The following is a 21,199-nucleotide window of genomic DNA, read 5'->3' as shown; positions in this document are numbered from 1 at the left end:
GGGTTCCTCGTAAGGAGTATAGTCCAAAAATCAGCCATGTCGTTGGTGATTGTCTTCGACGCCCAGAATCCATAATCAGTCAGTCATTCTTCCAGAAGCGGAGTGACCGCAGTATACAGGAAGCAGTCATAGTATTAGCTGAAGACGACACGGAGGATTCTACAGTTACAACATTTGTGGAGTCTGAGTGTAGCAGCGTTGGAGGAACCAGAACAGATTGTCCGTTACCATTGCCCTTGCCTTATTCTTCCCTTTGCCTTTGCCCTTGTTGTCCTTTTTCCCCTTGCGCCACCCTTATTTTGGGGGCGCAAATGCGGGTACTTTGTCCAACAATTCTCACTGCCGTGATTTCCACCGCAGTGACCACAGGGACCCGATGACTTGTGCTTGACCTGGGATGTCTTGGACGCAGACTGTCCCATACCAGACCGGCGGAGAGATTCTTCGGCAAGAATCTTCGACTGAACAGAGTCGACCTTGAGATCCTTGATGTTCTGCGTCGCCATGAGCGCAGAGATCATCGATTGATAGGATTCAGGCACCTTCGACAGAAGGAGAAGAGCCTGGGTCGATTCACCGAGAGTTATGCCACCAGCCGTAATCTCCTTAAGCCGAGTAACCAGCTTGTTGATCTGATCCTGCAGAGGTTTGGAATCAGACATCTCCGGAGACTTGATCACCGACTGGAAGAGACTCCAGACGAATGCCGTGTCGGGTGTACCAAAGGCTGTCTTAAGGGCCGCCCACATTTCCTTAGCGGTCTTGAGTTCACCACTAGATCCCTCGAGCAAATGATGCATCGAGCGATCAGTCCGCATAAATAGAACACCCTGAGCACGGGCATTCTGTTTCTTGTACTCTGTGTCGGTAGTTACTGTTGCAATAACAGCGGGCCAGGCCTCTATGAATATTAAATAACCGCGCATAGCGGCAGACCAGTCAGCGTATTGAGACGCTGAAGAGAGCTTAGGGATATTGTCTGGCTTGACGTCACCCATGGTTGCGGATAAGAGGATAAATTCGCCTTGTGTGTCGGGCGAAGAAGGAGGTTCTGGTGTAAATAACTCGAAGGGTAATTCCTCCGGTTCAGGTGTTTGAGATCTCGACTCAGGGAGCGAGATTAAATGTTCAGGTTTTGGAGGTGACTCCGAAAATTCGTTGGCGAATAGGAAATTGTCTTGCCAAGCTTCGACAGCGATACCAGCTTTGAAGCCTCGAGGAAAATCACCAGATGGTGTGTGGTAACGGTTTGGACAATGAGTGTTATCACAGTTCCACCAGGTTTGATCGTCGTCTCTATAATGAGCGTCGCAAACCTCCTCGTAGTCGTATAGATGGTAGTGGTTTGAACAATCGTATGAGTCGTCTGACTCTTCGCCTGAAGAGACCTGAGTCTCTGCAAATGTCTCCTCTTGAGACGTTGCCACAGTTGTGATGCTTCACTGAAAAATATTCCAGGAACAAAGATAAAATTTGTGACGCGACTACAAATACTTGTCTACCCAAGCCAAGTGATTGCCCTTGTGCAAGTCCCCAACTTCCCTAGTAACCTTAGAAAGGTTCTTGCTAAGCTCCTTGAAGGAGATCTTCCCAATCAGCTCGCAGACAAGCTTGACGTCGTTGAGCGCGTCGTGCGACCACGAATGACCCTCTGTCTCAAAGTGAGAACAGACCCAATTGAACCGACGTCCAAAAGCGTTGAGGTTGTCGGTGAGTGACCAGCGAACAGTGTCGCGCAGCTTGTGGGTGAAGAGAGGGTGAAGGCGCTTCTGAACGGCGAAGAGACGCTTCGTGAGGATGGCGGCCTTCTCCGTCTGAGACTTCTTCTTGAAGTCGGCGTCAAACGGCTTAAGGGCTGTGATAGGAAGGGGAAGAGGTACGCCTTCGATGCGTGCGATAAGGGAAGCCTTGGCAGCTTCTTTGGCGGCGGTTTCAGCGGCAAGCGTAGCAGCGTACTCCGCACGTCGAGCTTCAAGGAGTGCCCTAGAGTCGTCTGCCTTCAACTGGAGCTCCTCAAGCTGCTGCTCAAGGGTCTTGCGACAGGACGCCTTCGGGGGACGAGAGGTGTCAGGGCGACGATAGGTGGGACGGCGAGGGCGCGGGGTAGGAGTGAGGATGATATCGATCTGGCGATCGATGGGTAGATGACCGTATAAACGCTGATGACGCTCAGCAACAGCGCTAGTGTCGGCGTCGCCTACGTCGTATCTCTCACGACGAGACGGTGGAAAAACTTCGTAATTGCTCTTGCGAGCTACCCTGGAAATGCGCTTGGACAAGGCTTTGGGCACTTGTCACAGAGCGGCTAAACAGTAGTCCAAATAAGGACAAAATATGCCAACTCACTCTTTCAAGAGTTGGGCTTTGGTTGCGCAAAAGGTACAGGTGATATAAACGATCAGAGCGCGGGGCTCATAACCTGTTGAAGTGAAAGAGGTTTAGAAGGGCTTGTTAGGCCAGTGGAAGTGAAGGACAGTAGAGTGGAGTGAACAGACCTATCCCAGAGGGAAGACTCTGATGCTAGGCAGGCAGAAGAGAGGAGAGATCGTTATCCATTAGGGGGGAATCACCCTAGTATATATACATGTCTGGGACTGATCACATGCTACATCAGTAAGCAGATCAGTAATCACTAAGTCCGAGTTTTAGGGAAATGAGTAAGCCTTAACTCCAGAGATAGGGATATGCATAAGCGTCCATGTGATCAAGGAATGTACTGGAAGGTCATGGAACATGCCGGAAGGGAGTGGAATGATCCAGAATAAGTCTGGAACAGTGTAGATCGGTCTGGAGCGAGTCACAAGATGAGTCCAGACAGAGTCCATCAAAAGAATGTATGTAATACTACATCGCAGAACACAAGTCCATATATGTACGTAACTGATAAGATAAGATAACACTGGAAAGTCGGAAGTTCAACAGGTGAACCCGCGTAGGGTATGGGTAGTAGTAGCCTACTTGTTGGCCCATTTGCCGACTCGTTATCATTGCCAGACTTACCCGCCGACTTGCCTGGTTTCTGGCTGGCTGTATGTTCCATAGCTAGTGCACTGTGATGGTGCCGGCTCTCGTGTATCTGTGTGACAATAATTCATTGTATAGTAAAAATGCGTACAATGATAGCGAAGATATGACTTCACACTGTGATAGTCGAGACAGGCCGTCAGACCCAATAGGTAAAATAGACAAGGTTAGACAGTGATTAGATTGCTCAGACACCTTAGTACGCATCAGACAAATCACCGCTTTGCTGATGCTGCCGCACCACGTAGCTCAGCCGAGCATAGAGCATCCTCAACCAGTCAAACAGAGGGCCACTGAAACCCGCGTCCTGCAGCTTCGCCCACAGTGTCGGTTGGTCCACCGAGGGGAACGCATTCGATAGGTCTACGAACGCAACATACAGCGTACGGCCACACGATCGCGCCTTCTCGATCGCAGCCCTGAGGACAAACGCGTTGTTGTTTGTACGGCAACCTGTGCGGAAGCCGTTCTGCGAGGGGGGAATCTTGGCTGTTGCCTCCGCCCACGCCCTCATGCGAAGTCAGTGAGTAGTCGACAGCGTCAAGGTCAGAACACGACGCGCCGGGAACTCGACGTGACGCGTCTGTGGCGTGGAAATGTGAGCCACTGCCAGTGCGCTAATCGTCCTTGACCTATCTCATGATCAGTGGCAGTTTGCTGCGAAACTGATTACTGGAATCGTAAGATAGGCTGCTCGAGTGAGTGCGAGAACGACGGCGTCGACCGCTCAATAGCATCCATGCTCGAGATGAGAGGGCGAGGAGGAGGCGGTGCCGGTTCTGACGGTCCAGTCACGAGACTCAAGAGTCAGAGCCTGACGGAATTGGCGCTCGTGCCCGGCGGCCACGCGCTCCCCAAGCCAGGTCCGTCCTTCTCGCTCGGTGTCCACGACGCAGACACTTTCTAACCTCACAGTATCAGACGCGTTGGACAACTTCGTCGGCTTTCCTCAATGGTCTAGAAGAACCTATGCAACCCAGCTGGTCAATATCGCTGAAGGCATACTGGATTGAATTGTAGCATACCGTGACAGTCATTGTCGTCGCGTCTATGTTCGACGCCCGCGATTTGATAGCAAGTCGATCGTACGTCCGGGACAAAGTATCGCCCAGGTCTCGCCTGACATATGTTTGATGCAGTATGTGGTCCAGCTCGAGTGTATAGCCGTTCTACGATTGTGATGACTCTACGAGGTTGGTCCCTGCCTCGCAGTTCATGCTAGTCATCATCTGCCCTCCATTCTTCGGTCATATACCCGTGAGTACTGTAGAGCCTGCAAGGACAGCGCGGTGTTCGATGCCAACTGAGCCTCGGCTTGCCATCCAGTCGTTTTGAGTTTCGTGGTGTGCAACCTGTACTGGTTTGGTGCGTCCATCCTTACTGTGTAGCACAGAGCCGACTGACGTGTGTTCCAACAGCTGCTCGTGACTTGGGTGCCTAAAATATACATAGGAAATCAAGATATACGTGTCACGTAAGAATAGAGTTCTATGGCTCCGCGCGATTCACATATGTACTCAACGTAAGTACTCAAACCTTCACTCGACCTGTTCAGCATGTCTGTCACATTCCCTTCTTGTCACCACATCCCCACCATTGTCTGATCCCGAGCAGAAAGGATCCAGCTGTCTAGCAACACAAAGGTGCGCAAATCCCCATCTTGATGCTCGGTAGCTGGCCGCTCATCTGCTGTGATGCAGGTTCAATACAACATGGACGGCGGTGAATGGGAGGATGTCCCAGAAACAAACTTTGCGCCGTTGCCGCGGACTCGGTCGGCATCGCCGTGCCCTATCGCCGTGCCAATGGCCACCCGCAGACGCAAGACTCACAAAACGGCGGACCGCACGCCTTCCGTATCGTCTCGACGATCCGCGGCGCCCGTGGTGCCGCTGCAAGAGATATCTACTCTAGTGGATCACGAACAAATGCAGCGTGCTGACGTTTCTGGTGCATCGTCCACAACATCCCACATCGTGGACGTTCTGGCGACCGCCTTCTGGCTTCTGAAGAAGCTATTCGGGGTCCTCGCCTTTGTTGTGACCCTGGTTTCTGGGTTCACCTATATGCCATCCCCGGGATCGGATCCAGCACGTTCTGCACCCGTGCCGCATCCGGTTCGTCTACCACGGACAAGAAGCTGAAGTCAGAGAACTTCGCCCAGTTTGTCAAGCTGCAGGACAGCTTCGAGGGCATCATGATTGCGAACGTGCGCATGGGCGTGATAGATCTTAAGCTTAAGGGATCGCAGATGGTCATGCGCGACCTGGTCACACGCGTGCGCGAGAGCGACCTCAGGAGCCGCAACATTTTCGCGGAAGCCCTCATGCAGGTCGTCAAGGATGCGAAGAAGACGGGAGAAGGACTACACCGGCTTAGTACGAAGATCAACGGGGCCGTGGATCGGTGAGTCCTGTTCAGCGTGTCTTGCACCCACACGCTAACCACGCGTATTCAGCATCACAGCCGTGAACGGCTACGTAATGCACATCATCGAGGCAGCCACGAACAGGGGCAGATTCTCGCTGTCGCGTATCATGTCCCACACTGACACCGAAGCGGTCATCCTCCGCGTCTTCGAAGACGCGATGGACACGCTCACTAAGGAGGCCCATCGCGCAGTGCTCGAAGCCTTTGCCAGCGCTGCAAACCTCGAGCGGCTCGAGGAGCGCCTGATCACCATCCACGAGATCCGCACCTGGAGGACATTGCGCTGAATCATATGCACGCGGAGCTGCTCTCCGAGCTGCGGACGATCCTTGGCGGGAACGGCAGCGCACGCCGCAAGAGCGAGATGGACCTCACGGTTCTGAAGGAGATTGGCCACTACTGCAACGAGGCCCTCAAGCATGTCCTCTCTACGCGCGACGTGCTCCAGGCGGTGGCGGCGGACACGGAGGAGCTCAGAGACCGCGCGGCCGCGCCGGCGATTGTGGGCGATCGCGTACCTTCGGCGGTGTTGGTTCGGAGCATTGGTGACGGGATTGAGAGATTGAAAGAGGGGCGCCAGAGTGCAGCTGAAGGCGGAAGGTCTGGATCATGCCGCGTAGTAAGGGAACTGTATCAGCAGCAGCAGAAGCGGCGGCGAGCTCCCCCGGCTACCTTGAACCTTTCCTTCGTTCCGTCTATGACTGCCCGGCATTGTGTTTGCCGTATCTCCAGTGTGGAGCATTGTGACAGCCCGACCTCACCATAGCATCGTGTTCTGTTGTATTCAACCAGGAACGCGATGCATTGACGGTCAGTATTTTTACCTATTCTACATCAGCCGGCGTCCATCTCTGAGTCTGAGTTGTATTAGGCACGTCGCAGTGAGCTCGAGTTCCGCGAGAATGCGGTGATTCGTGTTAACCGTCGGATAAGCACCAAGGTTGACTCGTCAGGCTGGTGGCAGGTGTGTGAAGAAGGCGTGGTCTTCAAGCTTCAAGCACCTGCCCTACTTTTACGTATCGGTGAAGGAGTGCTTGAGAAGACTCGGATAGGAAGGACGGCCACGCGGGCGCCGCAGTGACTACAAGATGACAACTCTCCTTGCAGCAGGACCTCGTCCGCTCTCCTCCTCACACCCAAGACCTCCACTTTGACCGCGATGTGGAAGACAACTCTATGCAATATGGCGCAGTGGTTTAAAAGGTATGCTGCATCAAGTCTGGTCGAGAATTTGACTCACTGTGGATACACAGCCTGTGTCGGACGGCTCGGTACACCATCATTGGCACCGTTGCAGGCTTGATACTGTCGATCATCCTATTCTGCGCTCTCCTCCGTACTGTGCTCAACGCGATTGGTTTTACGGCTGCGGGCGTACGGCCAGGTACGCATCACTCGGCGGCTGAACCCGCGCTGACCAGACACTAACTTCACTCACTGTCATCTGCAGGGTCTAAAGCAGCCGCCATACAATCCAAGATCGGCTCCGTCGATGGAGACTCAGACTTTTCGTATGCTCAGTCAGTAGGAACGGGCCGCGGTGCTATTCCAGCCTGTTGGGTGTTGGAAGCTGCACTTGTTGGAGCATTGCTGGGAGGGATGTTGGGTGCATCAGTTACTCTAGTATCGGCATGCATTACGAAGCGACGTAGGACTCAACCGGCCGGCGAAGATGACCAGGATGGGAATAAGAAGGGATCATCTAGCTACCAGCTGATCCCGACCCTTGGCGGCGACAGCGCTCACTAGACCACATCCCACAGGATGACATAGTCAACGAACCCTATGCTGTTACATTTGTAAACTACTGTTGTCTTCGTCCTCGTCTTTACTCTCTAGTTGACACTTGAAGTAGTGTAATAACCTGCACTTGCGAGCTTGCGTTTGGCTTTCATACGGTGACCTTCGACTTGGGTTTCCGGCCGACCAATTGCTTTCCCATTTCTGACATATACGAAGATCCCTCGCAGTTGACACGACTGCTGCAAGCTTAAGAGTCGACGAGGCGGCAGACGCTACTAACTTAGGCATAGCTAACATCGCCGTATCGCCGGGACGGATGCCGACAAGACAGCACGGAGCCTGAATTGGTCGTGTTAGGATTCCAAACGCTACAAGGACCTTCAGACGGACGACTTGACGGAGAGCAGTCTAGTAAGTTGTGCCTCCAACCCTGTTGGTATACACCTTGGGTTCACTGCTGTCCAGAATCGGTACGCAGCATTGTCGAGAGGTTGGCATCTGCGAAGGGAACGACTGCACCTGGCTGCACTCGGTGGTAATGTAGTAAAGAGACCGAGCCGCGGAGGTATGATTGGCATCCGCGAAGCACCCAAGATCACATCTTTACCGGTCGCTCGCTCGCGGCGGCAATCAGAAGTGAACGTGTACGATGAACTTGCAGAAGGATGGACGCACCAGGTTGAGGTTGCTGATTAGACCGAGATGACCTGCAGCTGCATCACGCCATGTCGGCCTCGCGGGCTTCAGAGTGATCAAGGCAACGTAACAGATGGCCTGGATGTAAGCAGATGACGACCAGCGCCACAGCTGCCCAGCGAGAACCAGCGAACCTGGAGTCCTTTGATGGTCATGCATGCGAGCTGGACCGCGTACGTGGTCTTAGGCATCGGAATAGGGAGAATCTGGGGGCAAGACCGAGCGTGTGCCTTCGGACCGCCGCGCTCGTTACTATCCCGGGAGACAGGTTAGGCAGGTCGCGAACGATGACGTCTCGACGGGGAGAAAACGGAGCGTCCGTTGCCCGGTCGAAAAGAGCCAATATAGGCGCACTGACCTGCTCGACCGTTGCACGCCTTCTGCGAATTCGGCCAGCTGCGCTGCATGGAGACCTTGTCGGCAGGTGCGGGAGGTTGACGAGACGACTGGCGAGTCGCCGTATGCCTCAGATCAGACGTCGGGTGGATGACGGGATCATCAGGGCCTACGCCGCGGACAATAAACAAGAAGGACAGACCTGCCGCGCACGAAATCTGCCATATCACCACCTCTACCCTAGCCACCAACGTTGTCCGTAGATATGTCTTGAGTCGTGCTGCCATGCACGTCATCAGGGAGAAGTCGGTCAGCGTATGCAGCAGTACATACCTGATTGATTGAGAGACATGATCGACGAGAAACGAGCCCACGGGAGGAGTGAGCATCACTATCAAGCTTCGGGCCCTCGCCGAAGCAAGCGCGGCAGGACGAGCGACTAGCCAGGAGTGTAGAGCGTCCGAAGAGGAGTGAACTGACAGCGGGCATCATCATCTTAGTGATGCCGTGGACGTCGGGGGAGACGAGGACATTAAGAGAGACGGTGGCGGGAGAGATGTGGAGACGTGACGGAGGCAGGAGGCCTATTCATACGTCAAGGGAGAGTGGGTTAGGCGATGTTTAGCACTTAAGACGGAGACCGTGCGCGACGTACCAGTACGCGTTCAAGTCCACGCGCGACCTCTCCTGATACAAGCGATAGGGCCCGGTTCCTGCATCGTTGCTCCTTTTCTGCGAACCACCCCTCCTTCGCGAGTCGCATCTTCCCTAGTGTATTCAACTGTCGCTATTCTGCCCTTGTCTTCGCAAGGAAGGAAAAGACAAGTTTCATCTGTCTGCAGATGTCAGGAGTGTCAGAGGAGAGCTCAGGTCACACACAACGCACATATACGTCCATCAAAAGCGGGCCACTGCATATACGCGTGATGTATCGCTGGTGTCCGTGAAAGTCGATGACCGGTCGTCCAACACCAGGCCAGCGGCATTACCTAGTACGTATACGGGCTCTACCGCTCACTGGTATCATATTTCTCGCTGTGAGCACGGCACCGGCGCACGAAGAGCGTGAGCAACGCGACTCACGTCATATTGCGGGTCACTCCACTCACCGCCGTCCACCCCTCCTCGTCCGACCTCCACCCTCCACTGCTGGCATGTCCTCTATATACTTGCCCACAGTTCCACGTCCGCACGCACGACGTTACTCTCCGTACGTGTACCACTGGCGTTCTGTGGAGGAACGATGACCGATCGAGCGCTCATAACGCAGATGCACAATAAGTACGAGGAGGAGGCCAGTGGAGGAGCTGCGCTGCGAACGGCCGGTAAAGATGCTGATCTCGGGCGCTTCGCGGATGCTAATTGCACGGATCGGACCCAACCATCCGGACCGGCGGAGTCATTCATCGACAGTGGACACAACGGCATTTGTGACTCGAGAAGCCCGGCTCAAAGCCAGTACAATGATATTTGAGCATTCACCATTACTCGTAAAAAATGACGATACGGTACAATAGGTGTATCAACACGTTCGGGCCATTGCACGAGACGGTTGCTTATGAGCAGAGTAGTCAGATACGGTTTTCCGCAGGCTACTCGGAAAGGGGCCCGCGCAAATCACCAAGCCAGTATACGTGGACGGGGTGGCGCGTCACAGATCCCTCAGGATAATGCCAGTCCAGAGATAGAACGTTGATGCGAGAGTACGCCGTCCCGAGGCTGTTCGCCTCGAATGCAGGAATGGGATAGGGTGTCCGTCAGTAAAGCTACGATGTAAGGCGTGAAGAGCGACAAGCGCGACTAGATGGGGATAGAGAGATGCGTGGTAGTAGGAACCCGCTCGACGATCGCACCAGTGCGTACCTGTACGCTCCCGTCAATATGAGACCAGCGTGCACGCTACCGCGACGGGCCATCTCACTGATTATGGGTGTTGTAGATTACGTTTGCGGAGGCTACACCCATTGTTGTAGGCGGCGTGTTAACCTTTGGATGTCCTGTTGGCTGCCATGGTCGCCGTCTCCCCGGCGCATGAGAGATACGCATATTCTCTCGACTTAGCCATTCGAAGATCGAATATGGGGGCGATCCTGAGCATGAGTCGATTGTTAGCAGCAGACCGAGAAGATTGGGGATGTGTCACTCACCTCAGAAAGGCGTCGCATACTGAACGCTGAGCGCTGAGCGCTGAGCAATGGACAACCCAGACTACCGCGGTGACCATAACGACTCTCGGCAACGCCGGGTACAGACTCACGTCTACAGCGATGGTCCCAAGATCGGAGCAGCATGATAAGAGGTGCAACAGCGGCTGCTCTCCATCAAGTCGTCCGTCTGAAGTTCCCGTAGCGGTTCGAGTCCTAACACGACAGATCCGGTTTCGTGCTTTCTCGTCGGCACAGTTCGCGGCATTACGGCGGAGTTGTCTAGCCAAATAGAGCTCACACGCTTTCGGTCATTAGAAAGCACATAGAAGAAGCAAGACTGCAACGCACGCCCCTCGAAGTGAGGTCTCCAAGTTGTATCCGTGTGTGTCGGGCTTGCTATGTTACGATGCACACCGCCGCCAAGCCTATTGCGCTTAGAGCGAGAATACCGCTTGAGGACGCAGAGACAACGGAAAGAAGATAATGGCATCGATCTGGCGGAGCAAGGAGGCGATGTCGAAAGGCAGCTTCAGCGTAGTGCATCGGCGATGAGAGCGTGCTCTAATAGTAGCGTCTGTCGCATGGAGTTCCAGAAGTCCCGTTTTGGTTAGCTACAAGTTCTAGTACTTACTGTATTGTATCGCTGTCCATCTTGAAGACGAACAGCCCGCGACACAGGCACTCTTACGGTTGCCCGATAGTCCGGGGCCGGGCATTTTTGCACGACGCGCCTTTGACGCGCCTCAGCCATATCGCGTCCGCCTGCTCCATGTCTTCTAGGACTGGGAATACTCACGTTACGGTCGTAGAAACATGACTGCTACACGCAAAGCACTGGGAACATCGAAAGAGAGGGATTAGCAAGGTCATCGGCCCTCAAAATTCACGCGAAAGCTCGACGACCTCGGAAAATGGTAAGCGCCCGGCGCGTTACCGCGACTCGCAGCTCGCTCGGACTCGAAGGCGCAAGTTTGGAGGATACAACTATGGGCCATGTTGTATGCTGGTGCGTGGCTAGTTTTCAGGAACTTGTGAGATGTCGAACAGGGATGCAGATTAGCATAAGCAGGATGGTATGACACTCGGTACTACTGATACTGCAGTGCTGAGCGGAGTCCGGCAGGCCCAGTGAAGCCTCATGAAACTTCCTGAAGCTCTCGGTGTAGGGTTTTGATGTGCATGCTTTGTCCGGGGGTGATGAGGTGATTCAGATGTACGGTTCGAGACACATGATATATATTTTGGTTTTGTTGATGTACACGAAGGCCCGCAACGCAGTAAGTACGACTCCGAGGCAAGACCACTATTATTTTGCACCTGTCATAGCCATAGATAGATAGACGTAAAAGCACTTCTGAGCTTCTCCTACCCTCAGCACTTCGTTCTGCTCAGTATCCCAGTTGACTTCGCATAGTACCAGCTACTTCATTTGCAGCAGTGTCCGAGCTGAGAACATGGGCTGTACACTGGCAATTCGAACTATGCCCGTAGTACGAGAAGTAAAACCACAGCACGTATGAATAACTCACCATATATACTGTGCTTGGTCTGCCGCGGCCATAAAGGTGGTGTAGAACTTGCGCCTTCGAGTCCGAGCGAGCTGCGAGTCGCGGTAACGCGCCGGGCGCTTACCATTTTCCGAGGTCGTCGAGCTTTCGCGTGAATTTTGAGGGCCGATGACCTTGCTAATCCCTCTCTTTCGATGTTCCCAGTGCTTTGCGTGTAGCAGTCATGTTTCTACGACCGTAACGTGAGTATTCCCAGTCCTAGAAGACATGGAGCAGGCGGACGCGATATGGCTGAGGCGCGTCAAAGGCGCGTCGTGCAAAAATGCCCGGCCCCGGACTATCGGGCAACCGTACACTCTTCAGTCCTAAAGGCTTCGAGAGTCCTAGTCAAAGTTCACGCGTTGCATCTCAACTAGAGTGCCATGTGGCGCCGAGTCAGCTTCAGGTCACCCACAACATTCCCCGTCACATATCACTGCAGGTGAGCTTTGCTCGACTTCAGGTTCATGAACTCTTATGTAACTATATGCCTGACCACATGTGCTTTCAATAGTCTAGTAAATTCTGCGGTAGCCGTATGGTTGCGTACTATCATGGTCGCAGTTCCCTTGGACCCCGAGTCATACGGACTTCTTCTCGTCGCTGTCCTTGTCCGAATGATTCACAACAACAACCGCCGCCGGATCCAACACATCCACGCCCATCCCCTCAGCTACACGCAGACAGTCAGCCCGACTACCGGCCAAACAACGCAAACGGCGCTTACCAGCAATCTGCTGCACCGGGCCCGTGAACCACTTCCGTGCGCTCAGCAGCCAGAACCCCAGGCTATACGTCATCACAATCCCCACCGCGACCACCGCATAGTTCAGCGTCTGCGAGTCGACGGGGTTCTCCTCCGGCAAGACGAACGCGATCGTGATGAAGCAGATCCACACGACCGCCGTAGTGGCCACGGGGAACGAGAGCGCGCCGAGGTGGAAAGGGCCGCGGACGAATTGCGAGGCGTAGATGACGCGCAGGGCGATGGGGATGCCGTACGAGGTGTACAGCCCAATGGTGGAGATGCTTGTCACGGCGGAGAAGGCGACGGAGCTTCCGAGGCTCGGCAGGCCCAGGATGAAGCTGAGCGTGCAGGCGAGCCAGACTGCGGGGGTGAGCATGTGAATCGGTGTATGATGCTCACAGCATAGAGGATGTACTGACCTGTGCGGACGGGTGACTTCCATTTCGCGTCCACCTTCTGGAAGAACTTGTGCCCCGGGATGCCGCCGTCTCTCGCGAACGCGTACATCATCCGGCTGTTGGACGTGATTGAAAACGTCCCGCACCAGAACATCGCGCCGATGACGATGACCTGCCGCAGCACAACCGTAAGGCACCCTGTCTATGGTGACACTGCATACGGCACTTACCATGAGGACTATGGCACCCTTCTCGTGCACTGTATCGAGGAAAATCTGCGCGATGGGTTGGCCTGTCGCTGAGCTGACTGTGCTCTCGAGGTCTTGGATGGAGAAGAGCAGAGAAATCATGAGGCACCATCCGAGGATGGCGGAGACACCGATGGACGTAACGATGCCTATGGGTCCAGCCGTGGCTGCGTTGCGAGTCTCCTCGCTCATCTAGTTAACGCATCACAGTCAGGGCACCATCATGTAGCTGACCAGAACGACACTGACATGTGCGCTCGCGTCGAAGCCTGATCATCCTCAGCATACCAAATCGACGAGAAGCACGAACATACCCGAAAGCGAATATTGCGCCATCAATATCCCAACAACCACTACATACCCCGGGCTTGCCCTCACGCTCCACCCTACCCCATCTACGCCCGTCCCATCAACAAACGTCTGGAACACGAATTGCGCCGTCTGGTGTGTCGGCGCCGCCGCGAGCACCGCAATGATGATCGCGAAGGTGCCGATGGCATGCCACCATATGGAGACGTTGTTCAAGTATCGCAGGAGGTGCACGCCGAAAGTGTTGATGAGACCCTCTGCGACCACTACGGCAGCGTAGATCCCGATGGTGGTTTTGGCATCGGGAACGAAGGTAGTGTTGAAGGTGGCGAGGGTGGATATGAAGGTCGCACAGCCAAAACTGCGGTGCATCATGTTGACCGAGGCGAAGAGGACGAAAGAGAGGGAGGTGCGTACTTGATGCTGGTGGTGACGGCGACTTGGCCCAGGAAGTTGAACCATCCCGTAATCCAGGATGCAAATGCGGCGTGTTCTGGTTTGCAGAGCATGGCCGCCCAGAAGTACGGACCTCCGCTCGTAGGATGTGCACTGCAGATCTCTGGATCGTAAGGGAGCGGGGGGTCAGGATGTCATATGGATGTCGATTTTGGCGACTCACCTGCCATGGACAGGCCAACAAGCATCGTGAAGAATGCTATGGACTACTGCTCAAGACGTCGGTCCTCAACTGCAGTGTGATAGAGGGCGTACCGACGACTGCCCAACCCCATACCATGACCACAGGTCCTCCCGTACTCTGAACGGCATCGGATGATCATCAGGTGTTTGCTGTTTCCCAGTCTACTCACCAGACCATACGCAAACGTCGAGCTTACACCAGTGATGATACTGATGATGGAGAAGGACACTCCGAAGTTCTATACAAGTTGAGTTTCGCATACTCTGTGCTTATGCTTGAGCTTGAGCTCACCTGCAGCAGTCCGAAGTCCCGTCTTCGGTGGTACTCAGCCACTACAAACGTCTTGATTCAAAAGGCTCGTACCTAAGCTCCTGCTTGTAACCCATCCTCGCTAGTTCCGCCTCATCTCGGTCGCCGTCTAGGATCGCGTCAGTCACTACCACTCGAGAGCTCATTGAGTCGGTCATCATGAATGAAGCGCAGATCTGCGCGCCATGGAGTCTCCCATTTGAAAGAGTCCCATTAGTTTCTCATTGCGCTCGTGGCAGTTAGTACGCGATAAGGTAGTCGAGAGGCCATCCAATGAATTAGATAGAAGCTTGGGGGGAGAGTTCAAGCGTCATGACCGCGGGAGTGATTGCCCCCGTTCGTCCGACGCTTTGACACATGACTTAAATAGCACTTCAGTAAGACAGCTACGTACATACCATAGCTGCCTTACATCGTAGTGCTGTTGCACAGAGTGCATGACTGGGAAGGGGATTTGAAGCTGGTGTGTGCCTTGAGTGCGGTCAATGTACACCAATCGCGAACGCGTCTGTGGCGTGGGTACCGTGCCATGAACTGGTTCGATGCTCCATTGGCATGTCTGAGAACTGAAGCCAGTACTTCTACGCAATCGACTAGATTACTACTGTAGCCGAGAGCGACCCGCTCTGCTTCTGCTACAGTCATTCCAGAGACGACTTGGCTTCGAGCCTGCGCTCAGCTGGACATGTTTTGCTCTCCTACTTACTTGGCGGGTACTGACAATCACATGCACGATGGTCAGTCGAGTCGGGATGGATAGCCGGTTCAGACACCTGCGCGGTCACTCTCTGCGGCGCTCGTGTGATTGCTCTCCGAGATGGTCAGGCGGGCAGACTGTGGGCCCTCCCTTATAACCTCCCTTCAAGTTGCCACGTAGCGTTAGCTAGCCTCTGTCCGTCTTCGCCATGTCCGTCATCACCACGCCAGTCACCGAGTTGTTCGGGATCAAGCACCCTATCCTGCTTGCTGGTGCGCCTAGTCCAAGTGGAATCATGGGAAAGCACGACTGACCTCTTGCTCGTATAGGGATGAACGTGGCTGCTGGTTCTGAACTTGCTGCAGCGGTGACGAATGCGGGAGGTCTGGGTGTCATCGGAGGGCACGGTTATACGCCGAAGATTCTTCGCCAGCAGGTACGTCCAACGTAGTACGCCGTTCTGGTAGCAGAACTCATCCCTATCTTCACCCGTAGATTCGTGCCATTAAGGCAGATCTCAAGGACAAAAACGCGCCTTTTGGCGTTGACCTCCTGATTCCCCAGGTCGGTGGTAATGCACGGAAGACCAACGTGAGTAGCACCAGCCGACCTAGTCGATCATATCACTGAACACCGCTCTCCACAGAAAGACTACCAGAACGGGCAGCTGCCGCAGCTCATCGACATCATCATCGAGGAGAAGGCCGCCCTCTTCGTCTGCGCCGTCGGCGTCCCACCTAAGTGGGCAGTCGACAAGATGCACGCCGCCGGCATCCCGGTCATGAACGTGAGTGTCCCACCCACCAAACGTCCTCCCGTCAGGCCAACCCTCTCTGGATACAGATGGTCGGCCACCCGAAGCACGTCGCGCGCGCACTTAGCGTCGGCGTCGACCTCATCTGCGCCCAGGGCGGTGAGGGCGGCGGACACACCGGCGACGTCCCCTGCTCGATCCTCATCCCCGCCTGCGTCGAGGCGGTCAAGGGCAAGACCTCTCCGCTCACGGGCAAGCCCGTATACGTCGTCGGCGCAGGCGCGGTCGTCGACGGGCGGAGCCTCGCCGCGAACCTCGCGTGGGGCGCGGAGGCCGTCTGGGTCGGCACGCGCTTCGTCGCGAGTGTCGAGGCGGGCGCGCCGAAGGCACACAAGGAGGCGGTCGTCAAGGCGGGGATCGACGACACCGCGACGACCCTGATCTACACCGGGCGGCCGCTGAGGGTCATCCGGTCGCCGTATGTGGACGACTGGTGAGTCCGGGGGAGTGATTGTGTTTTGCACGCACGGGGTGACGTGCTGTTCTAGGAACAACAACCGGCTGGAGGAGATTAAGGAGCTCACGGCGAAGGGCGTCGTCCCGCACGAGGAGGAGCTCCGGAAGCACCCCGAAAAGCACGGCAAGGGCATCACCTTCCTCTCCGGACGTGTCGCCGGCCTCATCCACGAGATTCTCCCCGCGCAAACGATCGTTGACAATATGGTCAACGAGGCTGCTGCTATAATCCAGAGCTCGGCGGCGAAGGTCCAGGTTAAGGCGAGGCTGTGATTTAGTCAACTGCTTTAGGTGATCCTGCCTCGGATGTTGACGTTATTTGATTGATCTCATTATATGGATACGGGCAAGTTATTGTTATAGGATGCCTTCACATTGCTCGAAGGCTCCGTATGCTGGAACTTCCGATGCGTTCTCGGGTTTGAACACCGTGGCCGGGAGTAGCCTTAGTTCGATGCAAAATTTCAAGCGAAACTCTGCTTGCGAGGGCTGACTCGGAGGGCGAACTGGTTTCTGCTCCTGAGACCTTACTGCTGCTCTTCTGGTACGCAATGTGGAACTGCGGTACGATCCGGCATGTGTCTGCTATATTCGGTGACATTCACGTCAGTCACTTATGACAGACACGCATGGGTGATCAGATGGCGTTGCATTTGCAGGGATCGGTCCCCATAAAATTGCACATTCATGATGGATATGAATGTGGCCGATTGACTCAAGACGAGCGACTAGACTACGATGGTTCCAAGCTCGCTCAGCTGGCTGTACATCCCACGTGCGATTGCAATCGTACGTATAGCCCTGGGCCACAGAAGGTGGCACCATGCCACGACCCTAGCGTCATCACGTCCACCTCGAGGCATAAGTCAGGGAAGTCACAGAGGACAAGGAGCTGTACAACCAGTGCACATAACGTCCGATGCCGTAGTGTTCTGTATGAAGGGACGCCCGCTCAACCTCTACAACATTCATCCTCAACCTCAGGCGGGCCACGAATGTATGGCAAGTGATGTGCCAATGGGTCGTGTGGTGTTACCCAGAAGACCGCCATACGAGTGAAGGGCTCAATGACTTCCGGATATATAAGCATGTAAGCCTTTGACTTGTTACGCCAGTCTACAGGTATGTCGGCAGAGGAGCTGGCGAAGGTGATTGCGCTTCTCAACACAATGTGGGCCGCGCCACTTTCGGTGCTCTCTCGAACGACTAATGAGACAACAATCTACAGGTTCTCAGTCGGATGCTGTGAAACGGCAGCGTGCGGTGAGTTCAATCCTACTGTGAAAGCGCACAGGACAATCTCATTCTGTTCATAGCGATCCACACTTATGATCGTTGTCTCACCTTCGGGTCGGAGGTGGATCTCATATGGCGCCGCCAACGGATCACAGTAACGACTGGCCTGTATCTGCTATTGCACCTATCGGCGACAGTGTATATGTACACCGGGATAGTGAGCACTGTGTTTGCGAGCTGCAGAGTAAGGCATAGTTCTTTGGCGCGGTAGTCGGAACACTGACATTATTTTAGAAGGTACATTGAACCTAGACAGGTCTGGGCTAAGCTTATTCACAAGGTTATCACGCAGCGACATGGTAACAAATATGATTGAAAGTTGCGCCGCTGTGTCGTTCCATGTCGTTACCGGTGGTGAGTGAAGACTCGGCGATATTGTTCAAGTTGTTGCCCACTCACAGCGATCTCCTTCATGTCGAATAGCATTCATGGCATTGCGTGCCTACGCCATCAGCAACCGTTCCTTGCCTCTTACATTCGCCATTTCTCTGTCTTCCTTGGTGATCCCTGCGTTGGACGTGGTACGTCCTCTCGTCGTTGCCTGCTTACATACATGCAAAGCTAAAATAATCACCAGTATCAGATCTGTACAGCAATCGCACCAGTTGTACCTTCCCCCGTTGACTGCATGGTCTTTTCGGCCATCAAAACAAAGATTGAACGGTGCGTCTCACAGTCTGGAATTGTGTCTTGACAAGTAGCTTTAATCCTACGATGCGCGTTCTAGGCCATGTGCGGAAGGGTTTCGCTTGACTTGCGATTGGAATGAACTGACAACGATCACTTCTTGCCCGTGTTGCCAGTGTTTGCTTCCGGGGAAGCATCCACTATGATCCCCGAGGTATGGCTGTTGGTAGCGACCTGGCGGCATGTCTACATGGTAAAGACGGCCAACGAGGCTCAACTTGAAGTTGATACTCCCTTAACAACGCTCAATCTTAGAGACGGTCAGTAAGAAGTCATTCAGAGGTCAACACATTGTTCTTATCTAACTTATTACCTTCCGTGCCACGGCTCGCTACCAGGCACTGTTTATTTTGTGTAAGTCTGCACGAAATCTGAGCAGGACACTTTGAAGCTGATTTAACTCAGCATTTTCTTCGTCCTTCAACTAGTCAACACCTTGCTGCTCGTGACTACTGTCGGTGTTGCAAACTTTGCGCATCACATTATGCTGACTTCTACTTGATACTTGAGTTAGACTTCCACCAGTCCATTTTCCGTTCCCATCGCTAATGCGTGAGTTGCCTCTCGTTTCGTCTAAGACGCGACTCAATTTGATTGCGTACATTGCGCAGACTTCAGACGATCCTCCTCTCCCGCTTCTACCTTAACTTGCATGAAGCGAACTCGCCTCAAGCCATGCTATCTTCCGGCACATCGCAGCTATCCGATCTCAGTTTCGTGCAGGTGGTCGGGAGTTTAGCGGGCACGATCGCCTACAATACAGGGAGCCCCGCAGCAGAAGGCATGGATTCGCGGAGCAGCAGTGATCCCGACACCGATGAAGAGCTTTTGCCATCCAGGAGAGCATTCCAGAGTAACGCTCCACCCAGATCCGGAATACTCCCGTAGAAGGAGTTCGAAAGCTTGCCTATAAGAATATCATTCGAGACTTCGCGACGTTCAAATCAGTACAATCATGCTGAACACATGCTCCAAAAACGCACCATCTCGTCCACTAGCATAGCGTCCACCTTAGCTGAGAGACTCTGGGAGAATTGCTGCAAGTGAAATGCCGCAATAGGCCCACAGGTCTTGCAGGTGGCCGCGTTCTTCAAGGCACAGCGCATGGCTTGTCGATCAAGGACGGTCTGCCCGCATGGTACACCGTTGAGCAGCTTAGCTACTTGCAGCAGCCACTCACACCACCAATTTCGCAATCCCCATGGGTTGCAGAACGCGCGAGGAAGTGTGTACGCGGTGCAGCCTGTGCAGGACACCCACACAAACCTCTGGTCAGGCAAGATCCCACTGGTCAATCCCTGGTCTGCGTTGGAGTAAGGAATCATATGGTCTAGTGCGAGGGTCTGGGCTAGGGCCCCCATGGCCTTGCGGTGTTGCAGTAGGTGATAGTAGCACGAAGCCGGAATCGCTTCGAGTTCTTCGACATAGCAGTCGTCCAAGGGCGTCCGCATCAGTACCAGTGTGGCGTGTCTCGCCTCGCGCACCCAGTGATGTGCGCAGGCGATGGCATACACCACCAATGGTCTTGTTTCAGCGAACCCTAGGAATCTTGCCTGCAGCGCCTCGATGGCGGCCACGAGCTCGTACTTTTTTGCTGCTTGGAGTAGCAGAGACGCTGTTTGAGGGTCTGGCGGCGCCTCGGGACATGCGACGGGGTAGACGTACTGCAAAATGGCAGCGATCGTACGGCTGTGTTCGGGTAGTGTGAGGCCAACTACACGTCCGTCTCTGCTCCTCTGCGAGCCTTTGATGGACTGGGAGCCATTGGTCAGCGTTAGCTGGAAGTAGGGCGAAGCAACCCGCAGGAGGTCGGAGTGCACTTTGAACTCGACGCCGTCGCGGGCCCGCAGCTTGAGATCGGCAGAAGGCAGTCCGAAAGGGTACGGCAACGATGACTTGGCCTCCCACTCCCTCCTGTCGTACGACGTCAACGGTGCCCGTGTCGACGCCTGCGGTAGTTCGGCACAGAGGAAGGGCATCGCAGGGAGCGCGTCGGCATCGCGTGCATTGTGGAACTGGAGGAGCCGATGATATGCGCCCGCCGTCAAGTCCTCCAGCTCGGTGAAATAGACGTCCTGTAAGGGTTGTCCAATGGTGCGCTGCGCGGCAACACGTGCGACGTCTTCAAAGTGATAGGCGTATGCTGTAATGTAGACAAGCAGTGGATGCGCGCCATCGAGCGTGAAATCGGTGAGCTGTCTCTTCATCATCTCTGTCAAGCCCTCCATGAGATACTTGTCCACAGCCGTCAAGACGTCCCTGACTTGCGAGAGCGACGTGAATACGGGCGTAGTAACAGGGTAGCAGAGGCGGAGAAGGAGATCCACGACCTCGCTTGTCTCCGTGACAGGTACGACAGGAATACCGTCTCTCCTGGGGCATTGTTCGACGGGAGCTTCTCTGGCGATGTCGAACATATCCTCGAAGACGGAGGACGCCTCCGCCAATATACTGCTGCGCACCCGATAGTCGACTCTATCGCGGGACCGCAAGATGATATCGGAGCGGGGAGAGTTGAACGGCGCAGGGGCGTCTCGTCTGTATGTATGGTCGGTGGCTTGCAATCAGCAAGGCACTGATGAACGCAAGATGCATAGGGCTACAAGCATGAGGACTTACACGACTGGCATAGTGGAGTCGATGGTCCTGGTTGGTGATCTCGATCGGCCAACTA

General features: G+C 54.5%; 9 protein-coding genes across 9 annotated transcripts; 5 read left to right on the top strand and 4 right to left on the bottom strand.

The window, feature by feature from the left end:
• The first annotated feature begins 5,080 nt into the window (after positions 1–5,080).
• B0H18DRAFT_306821 (uncharacterized protein) lies at positions 5,081–6,156 on the top strand. The gene is made up of 2 exons (XM_048037485.1): positions 5,081–5,430; positions 5,483–6,156. The coding sequence occupies exons 1-2, from the start codon at positions 5,222–5,224 to the stop codon at positions 5,739–5,741; spliced, it is 468 nt and encodes a 155-aa protein (XP_047894045.1). The 5' UTR covers positions 5,081–5,221; the 3' UTR covers positions 5,742–6,156.
• Positions 5,484–6,364, top strand: B0H18DRAFT_306780 (uncharacterized protein). Its single transcript, XM_048037484.1, has 2 exons — positions 5,484–6,264; positions 6,326–6,364. The coding sequence occupies exon 1, from the start codon at positions 5,747–5,749 to the stop codon at positions 6,218–6,220; it is 474 nt and encodes a 157-aa protein (XP_047894044.1). The 5' UTR covers positions 5,484–5,746; the 3' UTR covers positions 6,221–6,264; positions 6,326–6,364.
• A 1,213-nt stretch (positions 6,365–7,577) lies between these two features.
• B0H18DRAFT_954578 (uncharacterized protein) lies at positions 7,578–8,581 on the bottom strand (the record flags this gene model as incomplete). The annotated part of the gene is made up of 7 exons (XM_048042279.1): positions 7,578–7,695; positions 7,717–7,814; positions 7,873–7,971; positions 8,028–8,145; positions 8,248–8,398; positions 8,432–8,509; positions 8,563–8,581. 7 exons carry the CDS (start codon positions 8,579–8,581, stop codon positions 7,578–7,580), a joined length of 681 nt encoding a protein of 226 aa, XP_047894043.1.
• A 531-nt stretch (positions 8,582–9,112) lies between these two features.
• Positions 9,113–9,542, top strand: B0H18DRAFT_306825 (uncharacterized protein). Its single transcript, XM_048037486.1, has one exon. It carries the CDS (start codon positions 9,183–9,185, stop codon positions 9,474–9,476), a length of 294 nt encoding a protein of 97 aa, XP_047894042.1. The 5' UTR covers positions 9,113–9,182; the 3' UTR covers positions 9,477–9,542.
• Positions 9,543–12,504: 2,962 nt separating this feature from the next.
• Positions 12,505–14,721, bottom strand: B0H18DRAFT_876017 (amino acid/polyamine transporter I; the record flags this gene model as incomplete). Its single annotated transcript, XM_048040469.1, has 11 exons — positions 12,505–12,596; positions 12,651–13,031; positions 13,091–13,241; positions 13,300–13,509; positions 13,567–13,586; positions 13,632–13,987; positions 14,044–14,175; positions 14,316–14,383; positions 14,436–14,504; positions 14,558–14,579; positions 14,630–14,721. 11 exons carry the CDS (start codon positions 14,719–14,721, stop codon positions 12,505–12,507), a joined length of 1,593 nt encoding a protein of 530 aa, XP_047894041.1.
• Positions 14,722–15,267: 546 nt separating this feature from the next.
• B0H18DRAFT_306513 (2-nitropropane dioxygenase) lies at positions 15,268–16,864 on the top strand. The gene is made up of 6 exons (XM_048037482.1): positions 15,268–15,544; positions 15,602–15,708; positions 15,768–15,863; positions 15,919–16,059; positions 16,116–16,519; positions 16,575–16,864. Exons 1-6 carry the CDS (start codon positions 15,481–15,483, stop codon positions 16,813–16,815), a joined length of 1,053 nt encoding a protein of 350 aa, XP_047894040.1. The 5' UTR covers positions 15,268–15,480; the 3' UTR covers positions 16,816–16,864.
• Positions 16,865–17,247: 383 nt separating this feature from the next.
• Positions 17,248–19,446, top strand: B0H18DRAFT_306506 (uncharacterized protein). The gene is made up of 12 exons (XM_048037481.1): positions 17,248–17,713; positions 17,771–17,805; positions 17,859–18,027; positions 18,131–18,192; positions 18,262–18,359; positions 18,416–18,501; positions 18,566–18,570; positions 18,642–18,785; positions 18,864–18,879; positions 18,931–18,979; positions 19,040–19,077; positions 19,137–19,446. The coding sequence occupies exons 1-12, from the start codon at positions 17,667–17,669 to the stop codon at positions 19,411–19,413; spliced, it is 1,026 nt and encodes a 341-aa protein (XP_047894039.1). The 5' UTR covers positions 17,248–17,666; the 3' UTR covers positions 19,414–19,446.
• Positions 19,447–19,510: 64 nt separating this feature from the next.
• Positions 19,511–20,063, bottom strand: B0H18DRAFT_1004964 (uncharacterized protein; the record flags this gene model as incomplete). The annotated part of the gene is made up of 1 exon (XM_048028529.1): positions 19,511–20,063. A coding segment is annotated over one exon (532 nt), but the record flags the coding sequence as incomplete, so codon positions are not given.
• A 465-nt stretch (positions 20,064–20,528) lies between these two features.
• B0H18DRAFT_854239 (uncharacterized protein) lies at positions 20,529–21,056 on the bottom strand (the record flags this gene model as incomplete). Its single annotated transcript, XM_048039633.1, has 1 exon — positions 20,529–21,056. A coding segment is annotated over one exon (528 nt), but the record flags the coding sequence as incomplete, so codon positions are not given.
• Between the last annotated feature and the right edge of the window lie 143 nt (positions 21,057–21,199).

Source organism: Fomitopsis serialis (genome assembly GCF_022376445.1).
Source record: "Fomitopsis serialis strain Sig1Antser10 chromosome Unknown B0H18scaffold_29, whole genome shotgun sequence".
Taxonomy (NCBI): domain Eukaryota; kingdom Fungi; phylum Basidiomycota; class Agaricomycetes; order Polyporales; family Fomitopsidaceae; genus Fomitopsis; species Fomitopsis serialis.
The sequence above is the reverse complement of the archived record's forward strand: the minus strand, read 5'-3'. Positions and strand labels throughout refer to the sequence as shown.